The 25282-nt window shown below is 41.0% G+C and overlaps 1 protein-coding gene across 1 annotated transcript in view; it reads left to right on the top strand.

Moving 5' to 3' along the window:
* The window catches only part of LOC126236256 (uncharacterized), a 44368-nt gene extending 21200 nt beyond the window's left edge, over positions 1-23168 (top strand). Inside the window, exons 2-3 of the mRNA XM_049945410.1 lie at positions 3042-3402; positions 22722-23168. Coding sequence (XP_049801367.1) covers positions 3042-3402; positions 22722-22874 — 514 coding nt within the window. The 3' untranslated portion in view covers positions 22875-23168. The remainder of the gene's footprint in view (positions 1-3041; positions 3403-22721) is intronic.
* Positions 23169-25282: the final 2114 nt, after the last annotated feature.

Genomic DNA, 25282 nt, shown 5'->3' with positions numbered 1-25282 from the left:
GTTTCCCCTTTTATATCTATGTTCCACCTTGTTTTTCTCTTTATATTGTTTTAAATGTCCTCCTGTATACTTGTAATGTCTCTCGGCTGAGGAGCAGCGCCTATGCTGCTGCCAACCTGCCCTGGATGAGGAATTGAAAAAACAATTAAAGAAAACAGAAACATACGAAAGTGTTTGCAAGCCAGTCCTCAAACGAATATTGAAAAGTCGGTGATGCAAACATAATCTACAAATTTTCGGTATTTTTAGGCAATTCAGATATTTTATCATACTTTTGGGACATGGGACATAGTAGCCTCCTCGCATCACCCTCTGTGCCATTGGCATATGACTCCATGTGTTTCTGCGGATATCATTATTCTTGGTATGAGCTTAGAGTTAGGCAACTGCTGATGCTAATATGACATGATTACTGGTGTATTGCATGTTTCAAAGCAGCCATTCAGCTGGATGATGTCCACATGTCTGCAAACCTGTACTGAACATTTTTCTCCAAAAAACTAGTGACTACTATAGAGCCAGCAGCCCTATGACCTCCACATTCTATGGTGAGGCGTGTAAGTCCAACACCTTTTCGCCTGCTCATGGTGTCACACTGCTTATACGACGTTCCACAAATGTTCACCACAGCAGTGTTTGAATGGCCAATAGGCTATACCACTTGCGAGATGTTCGTTCTGATCCAGAGGACCATAGTAGTTTGCCCATTGTCAAAGTCGCTCATGTCAGTGGATTGTCGCATTTGGATCTCGTGTCGTCTCTATAATGCTAGAATGATCCTCCATTCATTTCTGCTGCACTTTTTTTTCGCACATCATGTGCATGCAATTCCACTACGTGGCATTCAGTCGTACAGCGGGAAAGACATGCAGTAAATTGCCTTTCAAGCCCTCAAATCACTGTGTCAATTTTCTGGCCTTGTTAAGCTGTTGTTTTGGTTTATCACTGTGGAGAATTGTAGGAAGAATGCATGGCTAAATTTGCAATAATGGCTCCAACACAACAGGACAGCACATTGAACTGAGCTTAGATTCCATGCTCCTTGAGCTCTATGCCTTAACTATAGTGGATGGAAAGTAGTGGATTGCCAGTCTCTCACCAACCATTATCCGATGCTTTCATAGAGGGTGAGATCCAGAGAATGAGCTGGCCACACGAACAGTCGAACACAGATTGTATTAAGGTATGGTAGGACAGGACAAGTAACAACACTACTGCATCATCTTCCTGAACGATAATTTCATGATGACCTCGAAGATATGGCACAGTCACAGGTCCTAACATGACAGAAATGTAACAGCTGCACCAATTAGCTGTAATGTGAACCAGAGGTTATCCTATTGTGTATCTAATCGCGCCTCAAACCATTAGGCCAGGTGCTGGGACCACAAGATCGCGGTGAATGCAATCTGGTAACATTCATTCTCCTTTACATCTCCACAAACAAATAAGTCCATTGTGATACTGTGTGCAGAACCAGTATTGGTCTGGAAGGGCGATATGGTGTCAACGCTGTGTTGGGTGCATCATTGCCGGTCTGCCAAACTCTGCTGGCAAATCAAGTGATACCACAACAACGATCGCTGTGCAGAAAGTCCTTGGTGATTCAGACATCATCGCTGCGGACATGTCCGGCAAGTCACATGGGTTAAACCGCTCGCAGCAATGATGGAGCCAGGCAGACAGTCACATTTCAATCCAGCACAGTTTTGTTGCATGAACTACAATCAATCACACCATTCTGGTTATTGGATTTCGGCCCTGAATTGTGCCTGGACGTTCTTTTACTTGTTATTGGCTTTCATTCAACGAAATAAACTTTGTTTACCGATCTTGCGTTTGTATCAGGAACGATCAGAAAACTGGAAGTATGACATGTCTGAACATCATACTTCTGGATGTCCCATATAGAAGGGAATCTGCGATGTAGAGGTTATGGCCAGTGAAGACAGATATATGTGTTGTAGACTGCCAAGAATTTCACTTCAGGAGTGGAGTCTATTTGTTGTGTATTTATTGATTTAATTTTTTGTTGGGCCTGATCAGATAACGATTTTGGGTCACCCTCATACATTGGAGTCCACCCTGATAGCTGAGTGGTCAGCTTGGCAGTCTGTCACACCAAGGGGCCCGGGTTCGATTCCTGGCTGGGTCAGAAATTTTCTCCACTCAAGGACTGGGTGTTGTGTTGTCCTCATTATCATTTCATCATCAGAGAAAGGCAACAGGAAACCACCACTGGAATCATTTCCCTAGACGCTCATGTAGTGGACCTCTCTGATGAAGTTTCCCCCATGACAAGATCTGCCGTAAGGCAGCACACAAAGTTTCATACATTGGACCAGAAGCTATATCTTTCTAGTCACTGGAGAGAAGCTGAACAAAGTATCCTAAGCTGACCTAAATGGAGACTAAATAGAAAAATCAATGTTTCTCACAAAAAAATTTCACCCAAATGTTGAGAAAATTTTCTTGGCCTCGTATGTTATATCGTCCAGAGGCTTCATTTAATGTTAGTAACTGACATTTCAGCGGGTAATGTGGTAGAGAGCAGCTGCTAGTCAATCTCCGTTCCTGAGCTCGAACTGCTCTCTGTGTTTCCTGTAAGGATAATTTAGGTCCAATCCTTGTACTAAGAGAAATTAGCAACTTAAAAGTTCATTTCTTTGTCTCCATCCACAGATCTATCTTCCGCTCCATTCTCCCGATGCAATTCTCCATGTATAGCTGTCAGACAATAATTAGTTCCTCGTTCTCGATAATACTTTTTAAACTCTGGTTTCTATTTATTTGTTCTCCTCCGATTTGACGCCTATCCCAAAACTCTACCCTGTCCCAGTTCACAAAAACCTGTACATTTTTTTTTGGCAGACATTACTCATACTTAACATCCTTGACACCTACATATTGTGGTTCTTAACGTGGAATAGGAAGTACCTATCGGTTTGCTGCAGCATTGGCTGTAGCGCTTACTATAGCCACTGCTGCTGTTAAACATTATTTGATGCTCTTTGCCGCAGTGTTTATGTTTTCTTGTGCAGGTATCGTAATGTGCTGTGCCACAGAGATCTGTGGCTAAACAACATGCTGTTTGCGGAGGACGCCAAGGGGGAGCTGTCGGTGCGGCTGCTGGACTTCCAGACACTTCACCTGGAACCTCCAGCACATGACGTGGTGACGTTCCTGCACTTGGCCACAATGCGCGACATGCGGCGAGCCCACGGCCAGCAGCTGCTGGAGTTATACCACCAGGCACTGGCTGATGTGCTGTGCCAGCACGACCTCAACATTGACTCCATTCTTCCGCTGCAAGTCTTCCTGCAGTCATGCGAGGAAACTAAGCCAGTGGCTGTCGTCATCGCCGTCTACATCCTGCAAGTCACCATGCTGACTCTACCAAAGGTACCAATTCTTCATCCTACAAAGATCTAAGTAACGACTCTGTCCTGCCCTTGCAAGTCATCCAGTAATCCCGCGCAGACGCTAAGCTTGCGACCATCGTCAGTGCCATGTACATCCTCCAAACCATGTTGAGGCTAGAACTGGCCCCAGTAGCCAGAGATAGTAGTCATGTGTGTGTGTGAGTTGCATTTGCGTGTGTCTGTGAATGCTGTCTAATTTTGAAGCAGGCCTTTTAGTCGATAACTTAGTTGTTAATACTCTGCGACCTAACATCTCTGCTATATCGTGAATAGCAATCTATCCTATTCCTAATATTGACATTATTCCATCCTGGATTTTCCATCAGTTGTTAGTAAGTGCTTTTTTATTTCTATTACGATATTACTATTCGTATTTTCTCCTGCGGTCTGTATTGGTTGTACGCCCCATATTCTGATATCCAACACATCAGTTACTAGGATTACTTTACTGCTCGCAATATTCTTTTCTATGGAGATTTCACGAGTAACCAACCACTTCTACAAACCCCATAATATCACAAACATCTGCCACATCTACAATAAAAAAATGGTTCAAATGGCTCTGAGCACTATGGGACTTAACATCTGAGGTCATCAGTCCCCTAGAACTAACCTAAGGACATCACACACATCCATGCCCGAGGCAGGATTCGAACCTGTGACCGTAGCAGCTGCGCGGTTCCAGACTGAAGCGCCTAGAACCGCTCGGCCACCGCGGCCGGCATCTACAATATCCGCGGCAATTAGTATGGGCAGTGCACCAATACAGCCGTTAACGATAAAGACGGTTCCAAAATGATCGTCACGACTTTGATGATGTATAGCTCAGAAGTCGAGACAGGTAAAAAGTTCCGGCTTGCGGCGTAACGCTCACACACATCCAAAGTTTTAGTAGACGTTTAACAGGCTGTGTGTGCGCTCTGTAGTATGAAGAATACCTAAGCGATGTTCCAGTTTTGCCCTGCATGTCCTCATTAACGTGTACGATTGCTGATCTCATGCGGGCTCCCAGTTCTTACAGGTCCCGCACCGTGGCCTGGTACACAGTATCTGTAACAAAGAAAAGTAAATCAGGTGCGGTTATATCTCGAGACCTTGTGGCCCAGGGAATGGGTCCTCCTCTGGCAGTCCAGTGACCTGGAAATGTGTCGTCCTTATTCTTCCCAGACATTATATAATAATGGCGTGTGACGAGGGCCTCCCGTTGGGTAGACCGCTCTCCTGGTGCAAGTCTTTCGATTTCACGCCACTTCGGCGACTTGCGTGTCGATGTGGATGAAATGGTGATGATTAGGACAACACAACACCCAGTCCCTGAGCGGAGAAAATCTCCGACCCAGCCGGGAATCGAACCCGGGCCCTTAGTATTGACAGTCCGTCGCGCTGACCTCTCAGCTACCGAGGGTGGACTCCCAGACATTGATGCCCAGTGAAGAAAGGCTCCATCAAGGTGCAGCACGATGTCGAGATGAACAGTCGAGGTTATCGACGCGTTGGCAAAGAAAAATGATCCCATCACACAATGGTGAAGCGGGCAACACCGCACGTTTACCACTAGACCGTCAAGCACAATTTCGATGCTAAAGCCGGATTTCTCAGAGCCTCACAACCGCTCATTCTGTCGGTTTACCTTGTTGGACGCATGAAAGCGAACTTCGTCTGTGACCTTTTATAGGTGCGACTCAGTGTTTCAATCGTAGATGTTTTGCGCTTTGGCCTGTCAGAAAATGTAGCAGTTGTATGTTGCAGGAGCAAAGCTTCTCTTTCGTAGCACCCTGCTTACCACGCTTGGTGGTAGCTGGAACTGCTGCAACTCTTGATGGACTGATTTGGATGGACCCCTGATAATGTCCGTTTCACCTGTTCCACATCTGCATCAGTCGTGCTCAGCCACCCGGAACTCATCCTCCTTATGGCTCTTCATGATTCCTTGAACCTCGTATACCACTGTCTGATGGTCGGGCGTTATGGTGGTGTGCTTCTGTACCATTTCCGAAAGTTCTGCTGGAGCTGGTGTTAGATTTGGTCTCCGTCAATCATTCCACACACTGTACAGTCTACTGGTATGAGGGAGTTGCCATTTCAATAATTAACTCTGCAAAATCAAGAAATAATAATACTTCAGATATTTGGGAACAATCGACCTGCTAACCTTACCTTGCCAGGCACTTGCCAAGAAAAAATATAATCATCATTAATAAGTGGTCACATAAATATATGTAAATTGCATTACAGTGTGATAAGTCATAAAATATGTTTATCCAATAAAGGGTTTAATATTGGAAATATGGTGATTGCCCTTGGTTTTTCTCAAAGTTTTGGCAAGTACTACATTGGGGTGGGGAATGCTGCGAATTCTATATGGACCAGCGTATAAAAGCTCAAATTTACTGCATCTGCTCTTTCCTCTGTTGGATAAATAGTGTGTGTGTACGAATATCTTCTGTCCTATGTGAAATTCACGGCGTGTACAAACCTGTTTTTGCTGTATTCTGCGGCGTTGTGCGGCACGTTTGATGTTCTTGAGCGCAATGTCAATTATTTCATGGTGACGTAGTCGACGAGATGTAGGAAAAGATACTAATTCTTTAATTTTGTTGGGTGGTTCAACATTTATCAAAATAACAGTCGGAGATAGCTTTGTAGATTCATTTAGTATGGAGTTAATTAAGTCCTGGAATGAGAGTATGCGTGTGTCCCAATCAATATGTCTTCTGTGGCAGTATATTCTACATAGTTAACCAATTTCTTTCATCAATCCTTCAGAAGGGTTCGAAGAAGCGTGATACCTGGATATATAGATCGGAGAAATGTTTCTAGCTCGTAACATACGTGTCCATATCGCAGATCGAAATTGTGGTCCATTGTCGGAAATTGATTTCAATACACGCCCTACATGAAATAGAAAATGTTTTACAAATGCATTCGAAATAGATTTAGCAGCAGCTTTGCGTAACGGAGTGAAGGTAACAAATTTCGAAGTGAGTTCAACAATGACAAAGATGTAACAAAAACCTCTATTACATCTGGGAATCGTTCCAAAAATGTCTACAGCGGCCATATGTCCCAATTCAATGGGTAGAATGGGATGTAACGGAGGAATATGTGAAGTTGTGTCTGATTTAGCTTTCTGGCAGATTTTACATGGCACTAAAACTAGTCGAATACGTTTCTCCATGTTGGCAAAATAACGGTTCTGTCTCAGTATAAGAAAACATTTTATGGCTCCATAATATGCGTAACTGAAATGGGTATACCAAATTAATTTGTTAACAAGCTCGTCAGGAATAGATAATAAACAGTTGTTGCTGTCAGGGTGAGAGCAGCGAAACAGGATGTTGTTGCGTACAGTATAATTTTTTCTCATGGTGACGTTATTCCTATCTTGCCAAAGGTGTTTAATTTCTTTCCATACATTGTCTTTGCTCTGCTCTTGTGCTATGTCTCGTAATGATGACGAAATGAAATTTTCACAACTTGTTGAATATACATGAGGCTAAAATTTGCTTGGCAGAAATCGGTTGCAATGTTTTGTTGATTGTTGCCGAGAGAACGGGATAGTGCGTCCGCTACAATATTTTGTGCTCCTGGAATGTGAACAATTGTAAAATTAAATTCCTGTAAATAAAGCTTCCATCTGCTTCACCTGTCATGTGTAAACTGTATAGTAAAAACTGTATAGCTCTATGATCTGTGTAAACGGTAAATGTTTTCCATAAAGAAAATGCCTAAGTCTGGAAAATGCCCATACAACACATAATGTTTCAAGTTCTGTAACAGAATTATTGCGTTCAGCAAGTGACAGAATTCAACTTGCAACGGCGATGTTTTTAATTACTGTAGTACCGTCTTCTTCAATTTCCTGAAAAATGTGTGTACGCCTAAAGCTGTATTATAACTGTCGGTGGCAATGGAAAAATTTTGGGTAGGATCTGGGTGTGATAAAAGTGGTGCATTTAACAAGGCATGTTTCAGATTAACAAACTCAGACTGTACTTGGCTATCCCAGGACCAAATAGCGTTTTTACCCGTCAACTGGCATAATCTAGGGCTGTCTAAAGCAGAGTAATGAATAAATTTACGGAAAAAGTTAATTAAACCCAGAAAGCTGCGTAGTTGTTTCTTGGTCGTTGGAACAGTAATGTCACGTAAGGCTTGAAGTTTTTCCGGGTCAGGCGCAATGCCTTCTGCTGAAATTACATGTCCAAGAAATTTTATGGAAGTTTTGCCAAAGTGCGAGTTGCTAAGATTAACTGTGAGTCCTTGTGCATGAAAAGTTTGCAACACTTGTTCAAGAATCGAATTGTGTTCAGACCAGTTAGCTTCTGCGATAAGGATGTCTACATACGTTGTGATTCTATCTTTAAGTTCTGTCTGAAGTATAGTATTCAAACCTCGAATAAATTCTGCTGAAGAAATTGTTAGACCGAGCGGTAGATTACAAAATTGATAATATTCACCAAAACAGAGAAATGCTGTGTACTTTCTGCAGTTCGGATGAAGCCGAATTTGCCAAAATCCCGATTTTAGATCTAATTTGGAATAAACAGCAGTACCATGAAATTTCTGTAAAAGTTCTTCTAGTGTCTGTGGGCGATCTGTTTCATTAATAATAATGTCGTTGACATGACGCTAATCAAGTACGAGGCGAAGTGAGCCGTCCTTTTTTTTTAACAATATGGAGCGGGTTTATGTACGGACTAACAGCCGGTTCAATAATTCCTTGGTCAAACATAGCTTGCAATTCTTTCCTGACTTGTTCTCTGTGGAAATATGGAATAGAGTAATGTTTGGCTTTAAACGTGTCGTGCTGTTTAACTTGAAATTTATACATAAAACCGGACATAGTACCAGGAATGTTGTCAAAAACTGGAGCTTGCTGTAAAAGAATTTTGCGTAGCTCTGTACGTTCGTCATCTGTATTTCACTGCTCTGTTTTACCTCCTCAGAAATCATTTGCATAACGTCATATTCGGCTTCGTCTGGTGTATTGTAATTGTGTACATACGTATCTGTGAACAGTGTGGAATAACAGTCTATGTTACGCGATGTAGAAATGACCTCTGTCCGATTAATCGCCTGTTCTTCTGCTGATAAAGCGTGCTGAAATTCTACTGCCAGTTGTACCTTTTCATCCTTTAGCACCAAATAGGAACTTTGAAAGTCAATAATTGCGTCATGTTGTACCAAAAAATTCGTACCTAAAATAACGCCTGTTGTCAATAAGGGAACAATCCAAAAATTTGTGTGGAACGTATGACCTGCAATACAAAATAAGTGTGTCTGTAATTTTACATCTGCTCCTTTACCAGGTACTGCTCCTTTTACTTTAGTTTTGCCTAATGGTAACGTAGGATAGGTATTTTCTTTGTTACATTCTTTGTAAGTTTCTTCATTTATGACTGACATAGGTGATCCAAAATTGATTAATGCTGAAAATGTGGATGATCCAATCTTTACTTCAAATAACAGGGTGGGAAATGGTTTTTTTGTATAACTGGTTTTTCATATAAAAGTGCGTCTCGGATGTCGTCAAAAGCAATAACATTTTCGTGAACAAGATGCAGCCTGTACTGTATCTAGTCAAATTCTTTCTGACGTGCTGTTATTTGCACGAGGATGCTGTATCATTTCGACTATTTGTACTGTTCTGTTATTTCGTCCTGACGTATTAGGTTGGGGACGATATCGACTGTCTGGTTCATGCATGATAATCTGCGGTTATGGATGATTCTGCTGCTGACAAAACTTGCTGTTATTAAATGTACGCTGAAAACTGTACTCATTATTTTTACGTCTGTCATGATAGTCATTACTATACGGCGCGTTGCGACAGGAGTTGAAATGATGTGTCCTCGGTACCTAGCGATTTCCTTGTTGCTGTGCGTTACTATTTGGCGGAGCCGACGCTATACGTATAGGCGGCGAAATATTAAAGCTTGGTTGACCTTCCACATTACATTGTTGGTTAGGTATGCTAACCGGCTGGTTTTGTTGTTGTGGGGAAAAGCCTCTATTGTTGCCAAAATATGTTTGCTGTTTCTGATAATTATGAGGATACCACTGTTTCAAGTTTTGTATGTTATTAAAATTATACTGGTAGTTCTTGTTATTTCGGGAGTGTCTAATGAAAACTGTCACTTTCAGGTAAAACTTGTCATATCAGGTTTTCTTTACTCATTCCTAATCCTAGATAGATCGATAGCTGAAGAGTTGTTTTGATAGATATAAAGGATAGTAAAAGAGTAGGCAGCAGTGCAGAAAACTAAAGAGGAAATAGCACTACTATGGTTCGGGGCCCTGTGCACGCTACGGCACATATTCATCGAAGTGTAATGAATCCCCTGAAGTCAAAAGCAGCAAATAAATTTTAGTTTCTGCGTTACAGGCCAAGCCGGTGGGAATGCAAAAGCAAACTGTTGTATCCAGTCCAAACGGTGTATTTGTGTTCTGTCATTTCAAATACCTTAAATTTTCTCACGGATAGAAAGTGCTTGTAATCAAAATTATCGTCCCTGAATGTCTGAGCAGGTTCAGGATTGTATGAGAATCTGTTTTTCTGTGTCTGTTCAGAATCTAAGTCACGTACTCTCTGTAAATTACGTAAGTTATACTGGCTGTGTGAGTGTGATAAATGTTCAGAATGTGGCGTATGCTGTGACTTGTTAGAGGAGAGGCTGAAACATTTTTCATTTCTGTCACTTCTCGCTGTAAAGATGACAATTTTCTACGTAATGTATTACTGGTCGTACCTATCTCACTGATTGTCTGCTGTATATTTTGGAATTTTAGTGTTTGATTGAACCAAACTGGTGACGTATCGTCTGATTTGGTGTCATTGTAATTTTCGATAACGTCAATACGATTGGCCAATTCAACAAATTTTTCAGTCAGTGTTTTTACCTGATCGTCATTTTTAGTGTCACAAGTATTAATTTGTTTTTGCATTTTACGTGTGATTCTGTTTAATTTCTTTAATGTCTGTTTTAATGGCATCGAGATTCTGTATTAATTCCAATTGCTCAAGCCTGCTGGTCACTGTCAAAGTCTACTGTGTATTTATTTTCCAAAGTCTGAATATTACTGTCTGTTTTTGTTTTTAGATCGGAGATTTCATCATGCAATTCAGTGTTCAACTGTTTGATAGTATTGATTTCGTTTGATACTGTAGCAATGTTGGTGTCTACGTATGATTTTGCTTTCGTAAGCAACTTACGCTTGTCTTCCTGTCTCGGTGTAGTAATTGTATCCATGACTTGTTTCTTTACTTTGTTCTGTTCCTGTATGAATTTACGACAACGCGTTTCACTGTTTTGTAGACGGTGATTAAAACGTTCTTCAATTTGGCTGTTCTGTTGTTCAAATTTCTTGTCGGCTTTCGCATCCAGAGTGCGTGAAAGTTCTGCTGACATTAATTTAAACTCGTCGTGTAACTATGTTGCGTTTTCTGAACATTGTTTAGCAACTGCACTGATTTCATCTCTAAGTAATTTTGTTATGGCTGCATGTGTATTACGTAATTCTTGTGCAACGTATCTAATTTCTTCACTACTATTCCTAGGACAAGCCGTAATTTCCCCACACAACTGTTCTTTGGTATCATGATACTGCACGGCAACGGCTGTAATCTATTCACTAAGTTGTTTGTAACTGCTGTCTTGTTTTTCATTCAACTGTCTGAAATAGTTGTCGTGTTTTTCATTTAGTTGTCTATAATTGTTGTCTTGTTTTTCATTCGACTGTTTGAGATTTTCATTAAGTTGTAGCAATACTGCCATAACTTGATCCATTCCAAAATTAGCGACTCTATTCTCCGTGCTGTGTAATAGTGTCTCTGCATTTGTCACGTTTTGTGTGATCATTTGGTCATTGTCTGATTCACGAAAAGGTTTGCTAATTGGAAGTGCACTGTTGGTCACTACATCGGAATCAAATAAATCTGACGTATTTTGAGTACATTGTTCATCTTCGTTAGAAACATTTATCTGTTCATTGTATAAATTTTGCAGATCAGGTGTGTCAATCTGGGCAGCGTTCATGGTAACGGAACGTGCCGCGTCATCAGTTGTGGTTAAATTGACTGTGGACATAATTGAATTTGTTTGCTCATCATTTAGATAAGAATCATTACTGGTGGTCGGCACGCAGATATATAACTGACTATTTCTCAGAAATTCACAAAAAATACGATCCTGGCTGGCTGTCGACAAGTGTAACGTCCCAACAGATTATTTCCTCAACCTCGGAATAAATGGTGACTAAACTCTCAATAAAATTGTGACTCATATATAACCTTTCAAAAATTAACTGACTGTGAATCCAAACTGGTAAATCTACATGTCAGCAGTGCTGCGTCATGGCCCTGAAAAGTCATTCTGAATAAACTGAAGATTCTTACCTCAGTTATGTTGCTGGATAAAGCGTATGTATCTGCCCTTATAAGAAATTTTTCTGGCACAGCCCTGTGCATTGCTGGCCACTAGATTTTGTTTTGTATGAAAAACAACTGATTTTATTTATGATAATTGGCATGACTATGGATAGGAGGAAGTGGTAAAAACTTTAAATTCAGATAAATGACTGTCAAAAGTTATCTTTATAAGAAAGATTATTATTGAAAAATTATTGAAAAATATTTACATGTGACTTTGATATAACAATAGCACAATATGACCGCGGTAATAAATAATAATAATTTTTGCTTTTACCTTATACTACATCGCTCAGGCACCACCATCGTTCTCCACAACCGGCCTTGATAGTTCTCCACAACCGACCTTGATAATTCCATAAAGGACACAAGTGCTCCCTGTCAGCTATACAACTAGACAACTGCTCTCTACGAGCGACCTGACCCAACCGCCCGACTGCGAGCTACCACCACTACTGCTGCCGACACTGCTCTCTGGTCTGCGATTCTATTGTAACATACACATCACAGGCAGCGCGTGAGCATTCCATCGAAGTTACATCTGCTCGAGTGAGCTAGCAATAAATTCCTTAGTCATGGCCCTCTTACAACCTAATACTTGCTAACAAACTGATGATATGGGAAAAACGCGAGGTACCAATTTTTCTTCTAAATGATACTGCCGTTACTTCAATCACTGCAATGATGCAGTCATGAGTCTCAACTGATTTTTTTCCAGGATGAGGCAAACTGGCAGATTACGTATATAGGGATTCGACAAAAATATGGAAACACGGCCCGAAATGCATGCTTGTGCAGTATTTGTCCACGAACGGTACCTCTGCAATATCCTCGATACGCAGCAATCAGTCGTGGTCAGAACACATCTACATTTTGTATACTCTGCGAGCCACCGCGAAGTGCATGGCCGAGAGCACGTCCCACTGTACCAGTTACAAGAGTTCCTTCCCGTTCTATTCACGTACAGTGCACCGGAAGAACAACGTTCTGCGTAGTTGTGAGAGGATTATGTCGGAACTAAGTGAATACGAATGTGGAAAAATTGTTGGTGCTCGTATGTTCGGTGCTTTCGTAAACAAAGAAACCAAAGAGTTTGCTGTTTCAAGAAGCATCGTATGAAATATTTATTTCACATACAAGGAAAGCGGAAAATGCATTATCCATTAACGCGGACGAAAATATGTGTTAAGTGGTCGTGAAGAACAGTCATTGAAGAGCACGACAGCTGCAAAAACACTGTACACCTGAATGTCGCACTCGCGTAACGTGTCAGCACAAAAATAATACGAAGAAAGCTCCATTAACAGCGAATTGCATGGCAAGCTGAATTCCAAAACCACTGATCACTAATGCAAATTCCTGCAACATAAAAACGAGGTTCCAAAGCCATAAAACCTGGACTACCGAGCAATGGAAGAAAGTCACATGATCGGATGAATCTTGTTTCATACTGCTTCTAATTTCTGACCAAATTTACGTCCCAAGAGCGAAAAATGGCGTGGGATCGGTGATGATCTGCGCAGCTGTATGGTAATGTTCCACGGGCACCAAGGTTACTCGAAAATGTAGAATTACTGCCAAGGATTATGTGACCATTTTGGCTGTGTTCCAAAGACGATAGGGCATCTCTTCACACAGATTTCATCGTCCAGGACTGCTTCTAGGACAGGGCTTCACAACATACGTGCTCGCGGAGCAAGCTGTGAGCAGCAAGGCGCGAGCACAGAGCAGCGCGAGCACGCTACCCCCACTACCGGACCAGCGGACTAGAGCTGAGAGTGGGGAGAGTCACGTGGGGCACACAACAGCTGCCGCCAGTCAATGTAAATCCGCGGCCACCTGCAGGGATATCACTCACGAATTATTACTGCGACAAATGAAACAAATAAAGGAGAATGTACACGTGCCACATAATTTTACTAGCTTAGTGTTTGCCTCTACATTCGTAATAATTTATGAACTGTTGCACAATAAAAGGTGTCACTGAAGTGTGGGATTCTCGGTTATCTTGATCTTTTTGCCCTTTACAATTGCGTCTATGTTCGGAGTAATTGTTCTTGATCATTGTAGGCGCAGCGTGCAGTTTAAATTTCGATCAGACAATGCGTTTCTCAGGCGCGTCTTGTTACATTTCATTGCAGAGAACAGTTGTTCACAAACATACGTGGAACCGAACATTGATATTATTGTAGCCGCCAGTTTGTGCAAACGAGGAACTCTATCCTGAGGGAAGTGTCTGTAGAATTCCAAAATGTTTTTCTTGTTCTGAAATTTGTCTCTGTATTCTCTGTCACACTGCAGGTCAATAATTTCTAGTTGCAGCTCAGGACGAATCTCTTCAATATTCGCTGAATATGGAGGGGATAACACATCAAAATCACTGTCTAGTGCTGTCAGATCTTGAAAGCGTTGATCAAATTCTTCCTTAAGGGCAACTAAACTATGTGAATAACGTTCGCAGTCTTTGTGAACATGTTGCCTGGATGATAATTTAGGAAAATGAGCTAGATTTCTTGTTTCTAGCTAACTCACCCAAAGTGTCAATTTCATTTTAAAAGCTCGTATTCGATCTATGAAATGAGTAATTAGCAAATCTTTACCTTGTAGTGAAATGTTCAACGCATTCAGAAGGCTAGTTACATCTGCTAAGAACGCGAGATCACATTTCCACGAAGGCTCTTTCAATTCAGGAACACACATGTTATTTATTTCCATGAACATATTTATCTCATCTAATAGGCAAAAAAATCGTTTAAATAATTCGCCACGACTAAGCCAGCGGACCTCGTTGTAATAAGGCAGGCTACCATACTGGCTTTGTACATCCTCAAGAAAGCTTTTAAATTGCCTTTGTTGTAGCCCATGCTTCCTTTTTAATTGGTTGTACGAACAACACTCGTCACATTTTTTAGAGTGATACTCTTTGCATATAAGTTTTCCTGGTGAGTCACACAGTGAACGCCCCTTATTTCATTCGCCACGGTCAGTTTTTGCATTTTCTCCTTCAACAGCGCAACGAAACCTCATTTTTTCCCTGTCATCGCTGGTGCATCGTCTGTAGACACTGAAACTAGAGAATTCCACGACAATCCTATATTTTCAACACTTTCTTCAACACTACTTAAAATATCACCTCCGGTTGTAGTGTTGTTCATGGCTACTACATCGAGGAGCTCCTCCCTCACCTGAAGATCTCTACTAACACCTCTAATAAATACGGCAAGCTGCGCTGTTCCAGTGATATCAACACTTTCGTCCAGAGCTAGAGAACACACCATAAAATCTTTACAGATATTTGCAAGCCGGCTCTGGACGTCGTCTGCCATGTCCTGTATGCGACGCATAATGGTCATGTTAGATAATGGCACAATCCGAAACCGTTCAACTTGAGATGGACACAAATGTTCCGTTGCAACTACCAAACATTCTTTTATTAAATCGCCATCGGTGAAGGGGCTCAAGGATTTTGCTAAAAGCAAAGCAATTTTGTGACTCACTTCTTCGTCGTCCAGATCTTCTTCGGATAGCTTCCTTTTAAGTTTAATAACTTCCTGTGCACGATCTGGTCCATCACATTTTCCACTTCCGTAGTCTTTCGCGTGGTACGACATATAATGTCGCTGCAAATTAAATTTCCTAAAAGAATTCAGCGTTTTGTGACGTACTACACATTTTGCAACACTATCTTTTCCTGTAAACAGATACAATTCCTCCCAATGGGGGTTGAACTGCGAAAGCATGGTTGGGGTTACACAACGGTGACTTGACATGATTCTTAGCCAGCGATGTGACTGTTAGAGCTGATCGTAGTACTTAAGGGGCTCCGGAACGCCCTATACTTGCAATGTTAAAATAACGCTTATAAATTACATCTTTCCTCACAAAGTATTTGAGGTAGGAAGTTGAACTTTTTACAGATTATTTATTGGAATATGGGCTACAACTTAACACAGGGATTTTACAAAATTTTAGTTCAGTTATTAAAGATGATTTTTTTTCAATTGTAATGAAAATTCACAACTTTTTTTGCAATTTTTTATTTATATATTCAAAAATATACAGTTTTTTGGAAAAAGGCTGTGTTAAATTATGCAGAAGGTACTGTGTAACATTTACTGAAAGTTTGAAACAAATATGTTTGGAAGATCCTTAGAAAACATGTAATTAGTATGAGAAAATAAAAGTTTTGGGAATCGAGCGACAAAGATTGGATTAACTTTTTAGTGCATTCCAGGTCCATAGGATGGATTATCTTCATCCTCTGCAAACTCCTCCTCTAGCTTCCTCTTGTTCCTCCTCCTGTTTACTCTTGCTTGTATTTCTAGACTCTTTACAGCCCTGTCTGCAGCCCGAAGGCGTTCCTTGTCTAAAGCAAGCATCGCTCGTACCATGTTAGAACCTATCTTCATTCCCATATTTCTAAATACCTTGCACCTTACAATGTTGCCATCACTGAAAGTCGCAACAGCATCATACACACCAAAGTGAAGTGTTTCTATTCCAACAAATACAGTCTCGGGGATTCTCGACCACATAACACTATTTACACTTTCATTGGGGTTTTGAGTTTTTCCGTGAATACACTTTTTCAACAGTTCAGGTGCTGCTAAGTCTCTGAAAATAGGTTTTATCACCTCCATTATTGCATGAGGCAGACTATGCTTACGAGTGTACACTTCACCAGTTAGCAATCCTTTGTTATATTTACACCAACTGTCTTCTTCTTTGGGACACAAGCTATGTTGGGGATTTTCATCGTCTTTATTGTTTACAGTAATAAAACATACCTTTCTCCTTTTCTTAAAAGCCTTCAGAGGATTTCTAATAACTTTACTTTTACTCATTATTATACTTCAACAAAACAGAGACTCAAGAAACAGAATTAATTACGAATATTTTCGAGATAACGACAGAGTAAATAAACATGAAACAATCGACAATCACACCAGCGATATATATTGAACCATCACAGGTTAGCCACAACACATACTTTATCTCACATCACTAAAATGTACCTGATGAACACGGACGTTAATAATAACACCATTTGACAGCAGTTTAACAGCGCCACAGTGGGTCACGCCCATGTAGAACACATTTCAAAAAAAATTTAAAAATAGTTGTAGTCTTCGGAATTGAATAAATTATATATCTATTAAAAGGTAATAGTCAGCAGATTCAGAAAACGCAAAAAAGCAAAAATTGAACTTTTCATGATTTTGAGCCTTTCCGGAGCCCCTTAAAACGTTACACAGTCGGCGCGAATTCAATAGGCACGCTGCGGCCCTATTCAAACGTACGCGCGCATTTCCCCTCCCTCCCCTCCCTCCCTACTCCGCGACCTTGCACCTGCTCGTGAGCACGTGCCTGAGCAGGCGCGAGTACTCACGCTCAAAACCGGCCACTTGTTAAGCCCTGTTCTAGGAGCATAACGATGAATTATCGCATCTCCCTTGGCCGCCACAGTAGCCAGATCTCTGTATTATTGTGAGGTTTTGCGGTGTACTTTGGAGAGAAGGTAAGCATGACCGGTATATACCTCCATTATCGTTACCTTAGCTTGCTACTAGTTTGCAGGAAGAACGGTATAAGATTTCCTTGAAAACCATGCAAGTCTTGCATTTATCCAATTCGTGACGAGTGGAAGCTCTTTTTGAATGCCAACGTGTTTTCTACACCGTATTAGGCATTGTGATATAATATTTTTTTTTGCGTTTCCATATTTTTGTGCACCCCCTGTGACTGATTCGGTGTGTTGAAAACGTCACATGCCCCAAAAACTAAATTAGACAAGAAATAAACAAAACTTATTGTATCTCAAAAGGTCGGTAGGTATTTATCTACTATTTTAAGGCAAATTGCTTCGGTACCCAAACATTATAAACATTTCAATATTATATGCACACTTTTTTGTTACTGAAATGATCGCATGGCACTTCTGGGCAATAAGTGCGGCCGCCGAGTTGCAGGTGTTTTCCTTTGACGCCACTTCAAAGACTTACATGTCGATGATGATAAAATGATGACGAAATGATGATGAGGATAACACAGCACTCACTCACTGAGCAGAGAAAATATCTGACCCGGCCGGGAATCGAATCTGGTCCCACTGCGTCGCAATCAGATGTGCTGACCACCCACCTAAGAACGCGGACTTCCGTGTTATTAATATGAATCTGGGTGCTACGTTTTTGATCCAGTGATCTGAAAATACATCCTCATACATTTAAATCCTTGTATCCAAAGAGTAATGCAATAAATCTAGAAAAGGTTCACAAAAAATTATTTCCAATCCCTTAATACTAGGTTCAAACAGAAAATTCAAAATTGTAAATAGGAAAAAACGCAGCTTGATTCAGAAAATACCACATTAATTCTTCATGATGTGGAGAAACAGGGGATAAATTTTTGAAAGAAGACTCACTGAACTTTAATACCAATTAAAAAACTTTATTTGCTTATAAAACTTTACATCTGATGGCGTTAATGAAATTTATGGCATTTTTCATGCTTTATAATTTTTATTTTGAGTGGCGTAACTGAAGTTGAACAAAATATATTTTACAAGCTACATTTTTTGTTATTAGGTTAAGTGTATCCAATGGCAGTATTCTACTTGGTGGATTTGGGAAACTCCAATTTGTCACACTGTTGTGCAGCAACGCCAACTGGAATGCTAAATTCGCAGCTCTGTGTGGCTGTATGTTGTGCTGTGTTGCACCCATCCACTTTGAGAAGGTCCCCATCCTGAAGAGTACGTTCTCTCGACTTCGCATGATGTATTTGGGATCATGTATAGATGTACACATCTGTAGTATAGATTGAATGTGTTTTTTACGAGTGTACAACAGTAGCCCTGTTGTGTGAAACAGAATGAAGAGTTAGCAAGCCATTATGAGTTTTCGTTCTCCACAGGCAAATGGTAAGCTTTCCATTGTGGAGCAAGAAGCGTGTGACGTTACAATAATTGTGGAAGAATGATTGTCATATGTGCTGCTGACGTTTTAATAATGTGAAAGCAGTTGATGAAGGAATCCGTGCGCCAGGTTGCTAGACCGTTTCCTATCTGCAGTTCGGTAAGGACTGTACGAGGAAGTGATAGAAAAAGGCTGTCCCGCAGACCCACCAAAAAAATCGGCAGATTTCCCACGAACAAAGTGACAACGACGGAAAGCCATGATATACAGTGATTGCTAAAGCTGCAGTATTCTCCGTCGCCGTCGGCAGTGATAAAACTGCAGCTTAGTGGAGTTGCAGATAAAGATTGCTAGTAATCGGAGAATATTCTGTAACAACTAAAAACCCCATAGCTAATTCCAAGTGAGGCCCCCCCCATTGCGGCCACCTATGGATATCTTTATGAGATATGTTCAGAAAAAAATATTCGTTTATGAAGAAAAAGTTATTGATTCTGGTGAAGAGTAGCCTGAATTTATTGCCAGCATCGAAGGTCTATCTTTTGTCTTTAAAATCGATGTCATGATCTTTCAAAGACTTTTGTATCGATATTGAAACTGATGTTTAAACTCCCAACATGGATATTATGTAAACATTATTGATCGGCAAACATCTCTACTTTGCAGCGTGACAATTTTTGCTACAACAACCAAACGTTGAATGACAAATCTTCGATGAATATTTCACTTCAGATTGCAAGCTGGGAGGAATCTAGATCAATGTAGACTGAAAATTCCAATATTCGAATAACAATTGTGTGGAATTGTTGTGTACATAGTTCCGCGTAGTCAGCGCGTACACAACTTATCCACTAGAGTGCGCCCCGCTAAGCACAACAGCGCAGGCGCAGCGCTCGTCCGTCTCCGCACTACGAGATGGCGCTGTCATAGAGACGGACCAAATTCTGCTTCCGCCAATCTGCGTAGTAATATGTAACTCAGCCAATGAGATTGCTGCTAACGTAGAACCTTTTCTCCTCGCGGACCACACCTGCGCAATGATACTTGAACGCGCGAGGTATTATAACGAGTGTACAGACCTCCGATTAGTCCGTCTGCATTTGTCTGGAACAGTCTGTACGAGTTCTACATTTGTCTGTACCAGTCTATAGCCAAGTTTCAAGCTGCGCCTAATAAGATTACCATATTCCTGTACATAGCCATGAAGGTAAATGTATAGACACTTTTGTCAAGTATCAGAGATATATGTGAGAATAAGATTAACGTACCAATACCAAAGGAACTTCAGATTGTCAATTGTAAATAGCATCCAGAACCAAATTAAGTAATTTTTATGCTTGTTATTATTTTAATAAATGTGTGTGAAAATTAATCAAGTTCTGTTTAAAGTTGGTCACCGTCAATCTGCTACTCTAAGTGTGCAAGTGGCATTTCTATCATCTGACCTAACGGCAGAAGATAAAAACGCCACGATAAGACCACAAGACGTATTGCTGACACTCGCCTACTTCGTTAGAGCGACAAGTCAAATAATCTGATGGTGTGTGTACTGAAGGTCTTACAGAACGCACACCACAGGAATAAACTGTTTAAATCAAATGTGTCAATTCTAGCCTTCAGTAGTTCCCATTACTAACCATGGTCTTACATAATTTGAATTTACAGGGTTGGATGGTTCGTTCCGCTTAATCAATCTCACTAATTTTCATAAATAGAGCCAAACATTGTTACTGTCCAATTCATCGTCCAAATATTTCAAATTTCTGATACAACGTTACTTAAGGCTTACGATACGTTCACTTACACAGAAAATAAGTTCAATGAGCCTTCGCGGAGTTTGTCATTCGGTAAACTTGACTACTTTTTTGATATAATTATAAGTCTGAAAATGTCATCACACAGTCGAACAACACAAGTCTGAACTGCTTCGGAAATGAAGTCCTCCGTTCACTCAAAATGTCACTGGCGATATCGCTTTAAAGTGGCGTGTCCTCTCTAAAACAGAGTCTGGACTGACATTGAGTGTAACTACTGCGGATTTTCTAAATTCTATGATACATCATCACGACCAGATAAATCAGAAGTTGAATCCCAAGACCTACAAGCGTTAATGCCAGAAACCGACTGCAAGTTGTGTGACGCCCAAAAAGTAAGACACAAAGTAATTCCGAGCAGTTCGTTAACACTAGATTAGTCTCCCAATTGCTCACACCCCATGTACCTAAGATCTCAACAGATTTACTCACTCATTTTAAGCGACTTCAATTCCCAATCATGTTTTCCTTTTCAACACCAGTACACATGGCTAAAATTCAAAGAGAAGGGTAAGAGGATGTAGGCAGAGGGCTGCGAGGAAATGAATTTAGAGAGGAGGAAGGAGGAGATAGATAAAGAGAGGGGGAGGAGGAGATCGACAAAGAGAGTGGGAGATGGATATTAGGATGTACATCAAATTCCCACATATAATTAGTAAATGCAAAGCATTGCACGATTTCATACTTTGGTATAAATGTCTCCATTGAAGTCGATACTAGAAAAAATTTAAGCCATGTCTGGTCTACGCTTACAGATCTAGTTTGGAAGGAAGACGTCAAGTGAATTTTTATTTGCTTTTTTAAATACATATTTTGCGATTATTTTTTGTGGCTTTGGATGTTACTGTATTTAGTCTTGCTGCAACGACCTTGCGGTCACTTATCTCTGTAACAGTCATGATGCTCACGATTTGCTCAGGATTATTTGTGTTCAACAGGTCAAGTATGTTTTCGCATTTGTTTGCACTTAGCTTGGACTCCTGAACTAATTAGTCAGAATAGTTTTTGGAGAAAGCATTCAATATGATTCTGGACGACATTTTATGCCTACCATCGATTTTAAACATGCATTTTTGCCAACATATTTAGGGTAGATTGAAGTCACCGCCAATTATAATTGAATGAGTGGGTACCTATTTGAAATGAGACAAGTCTTCTATGGACTGTTCAACGACTGAATCATGTGAGTCGAGAGATCGATGGAAATTATTAATTTGTTCCGGTTTCAAGTACAATTTCTACCCATACCAAATCACAGGAACTATCTACTTAATTTTCACTACAAGGTAAACTACTTCTTCTAACAGCAATAAATAGCCCACCACCAACTGTATTTAACGTATCCTTTCTAAACGTCATTAGGTGTAACTGTGTAGCATAATTTTTTATAGAATGAATGGCTCATAGAATTAGATCACAGCACTAGCTGTTTAAAGAAGTTGTTGTTCATGTATGCAGGGAATACACAGGTCACTCCCCAGTGCTCGTCCAAGACATGGAGCACATTCAGCAAAGTTTTGCATGTACTCCAGAGAAATTTACTCATCGTTTCAGCCGAGAGTTATCCATGCCTCACGTGTCCGTCTGCATTGCTTTGCGGCGAAGTTTACGTTTCTAATCAAACATAATTCAAATGCCACAAGGTCTTCTTAGTTGTGGAAATTTGTGAATTCATTCCTGACACGTAAATGGAAGCTAACACTTTACTTACATGGAACAGCGTTCGATGACGAGACAATGTTCCATTTTAGTGGAAACGTGAATTCCCATACTCAAAGAATTTGCGGAACGTAGCAGACACATACTTCACTTGAACACAGGCATGTTTCTAGCAAGGATAGTAATTCCAGCCGCAAGCTTTTATTTGATCTCCTTGACTTTTATGCTCGTTGCGATCTTCTGCCACTTGCCTTATTGCAACTTCGTATAGAGCTCGGTAAAAAGAAAATGGGATAATTTCATTTTAAAATAGGAATTTGATTGTCTTTAGATTCCATTTCCTTCATCCTTGCTACAAATGCCTCATCCGTCTCTCAACTAGCTCTCCATCAATGAAAGACATACTGTTAGGACTGTTATCGAAGTCTAGGATATGAAAACTGCAGAAGATATGTGAATACGTTTTTCTTGTCCACAGGATATCGACCTGGAGAATTACGTGTCGGTGCGGAAGGATTTTGTCAAAGACGCATACCAGCATGATGAACGCTATCGTTCGAGGATGACAGAGGCGATGGAGGAACTGGTTGAGACCTGCCTCATGCCGCGCCTACGGGAGCAGCAGCGGTGACAACCCGGGAGTACTGTACAGAAAAGAAGTATGCGACCAGTGACTCATGGCGGTTATCAAAACAAGATCATCTTTTCTGTTTTTACAACATGAGAAATATCTAAGAGACTGATTATATCCCGCGTCCGGCCATCCTGATTTAGGTTTTCCGTGATTTCCCTAAATCACTCCAGGCAAATGCCGGGATGGTTCCTCTGAAAGGGCACAGCCGCCTTCCTTCCCAATCCTTCCCTAATCCGATGAGACCGATGACCACGCTGTCTGGTCTTCTTCCCCAAACCAACCAACCAACCAACCAACCAACCAACTGATTATGTGACTATGACTCCCTGCTCTCCTTCCACAGTATTTTATAAATATATCTTGTTATATTAAAATTTCCAAACATTCAATAAAAACATTTTGTGGATTTTATGACAGCGAAGCGCATATTTTCTGCTCAACCTGAGTCTCTTTCTCCATCCTTACACTTCCCCTGTAACTACTTCAATCAGGCAGTTCCTGTACGTCACTGTCACAGTAGAGCTCACCAGTCTCTTCAGTATCTAGATCAACAAGTGTGTTTCTGTTCACAACAGCGGTTCTCAGTGGGCCAATAATGGCCGCTGGTAAAGCAAATTTTGAGGGGGGGGGGGGGGGGCACTGAAGGCCACTTACCGCCCCCCCCCCCACCTCGCCATCCACAGAAACATTTGCAAAGCTGCGAATGAACGCTACAGTAAGATCAGGAGCAACTGAATATCGCCATTCACGAGTTTCTGCTCCATTCACAGCCATTGTCCCTCAGGATGGCTGTAGGTCTGAAGATGGCCATGTGATGATCGAAACTGGACACCTTTTAATATTGAAACCTCCCCTTAGAAAAATTAGTGAATTACTGTGCTGGTAAACCTCTTACGTTATTTGATTTTCAAGCAGCCGAACGGAACTGAACGTACTCAGACATTTCTCTCTTTACTTATTCTGATCAACACTAAACTGACACACAATATTTTTAGCGCAACGCAATCTGACTTTCAATAATCCCTACAAAAGAATGGCCCTGACTAACAATAACCTATACGTTTCATGCATCACTTACCTCACAAAAATCTTCGTTACTCGAACTACTGCAATACAGCGAGCGCCATACTGCCAACTAAATAAAGGATTCTAACTACTGAAGGCACTAACTACTGATAGGCATAGTTAGCAAATGAATGATTTTGATAGAGAACAACCAATGTATTTACCTTAATAATGTTCAAAAGTGATCATATATATCAGTTCATGATATCCAGTATTACAAATTTACTCTTTCTGATGGACACACGTCCAGATCTTCCGCTCTCAAAATTCTGCCATTTCTCTTCCCACATCCACCGCCGCTGGCGCCTCACCTCCAACTGCGCAACGCTACGCGATGTTCCCATCCAACTGCCCAACACTACAATAGCGAATATTCCAACAATGCCAACCAGCCACAGACTGCAAACAGCACAGCCAGTGATATTCATACAGAGCGCTACGTGGCGTTACCAACATAAAAACCTAAACAGCCTACTTACAATATACGTGCCTTGCGATCTAGACTGTTATATTTACTTTTGAGACACTATATTTTGACCTCTGATAAAGTTATCAAAAATCATTAATTCGCATATGCTCATATACGTACAGGGCGTTTCAAAATTACACCAAGAAACTTTCAGAGGATGTAGAACGCGTCTCCAGGAACAAAATGAGGGATAGGAAAACGTATCCGGAAATGTCATCTGACGACGCTACAGAGCGTCGAAAAGTTGTAGGGCCTGTGTCTGCCTGGCCTCGCCTGCAGCAGCAGGCATGGGGTTGTACGTACACAGACAGCGGGCAGGTCGAGATCTGTGGTGTTTGGTATTTGGCGATCGCAGCAGATTGGAAAGGTAACCAGTGGAGCAGATGGAGCTAGCTGTTGCACAAACGGTCCTTGTCTCCCATGAGTGCGATTCTCTGTTGCCACGGGTTTCTATCTGTAGTGTACTGTTTCCTGGAACCCTCTATATAATATCCAATATTTTGCCATATGGTAAATACCGAATGTAATAGACGAAGCACGACAGCGTCGAAATTATGGGGGCGATTGTCAGCCTAAGCAGCAGACAGCGCCGTCTACTCCACTGGAGTGTGCGCCCATCAGCCGCATCAGATGAATAGCTGCGGACATTCCGAAGTGTCAGCGTCTTTGTTGAATTTAAAGGCTAGGAACCATGAACGCAAAGAAGCGGAGAGGAGCCTTACATGTAGGCACTATGGGAGGCATCAGACAACAAGATCCAAGGAATATACACTACCATTTATTCTGGAGGTAACGGAAATTAAATATATTGTACTAAGCAAACAAACCTTAGAAACTAAATGTTTAGCCGGCCGCGGTGGTCTAGCGGTTC

This window comes from Schistocerca nitens, chromosome 2, assembly GCF_023898315.1.
Source record: "Schistocerca nitens isolate TAMUIC-IGC-003100 chromosome 2, iqSchNite1.1, whole genome shotgun sequence".
NCBI classification, from domain to species: domain Eukaryota; kingdom Metazoa; phylum Arthropoda; class Insecta; order Orthoptera; family Acrididae; genus Schistocerca; species Schistocerca nitens.
This window is presented reverse-complemented; position numbering and strand designations above follow the sequence as displayed.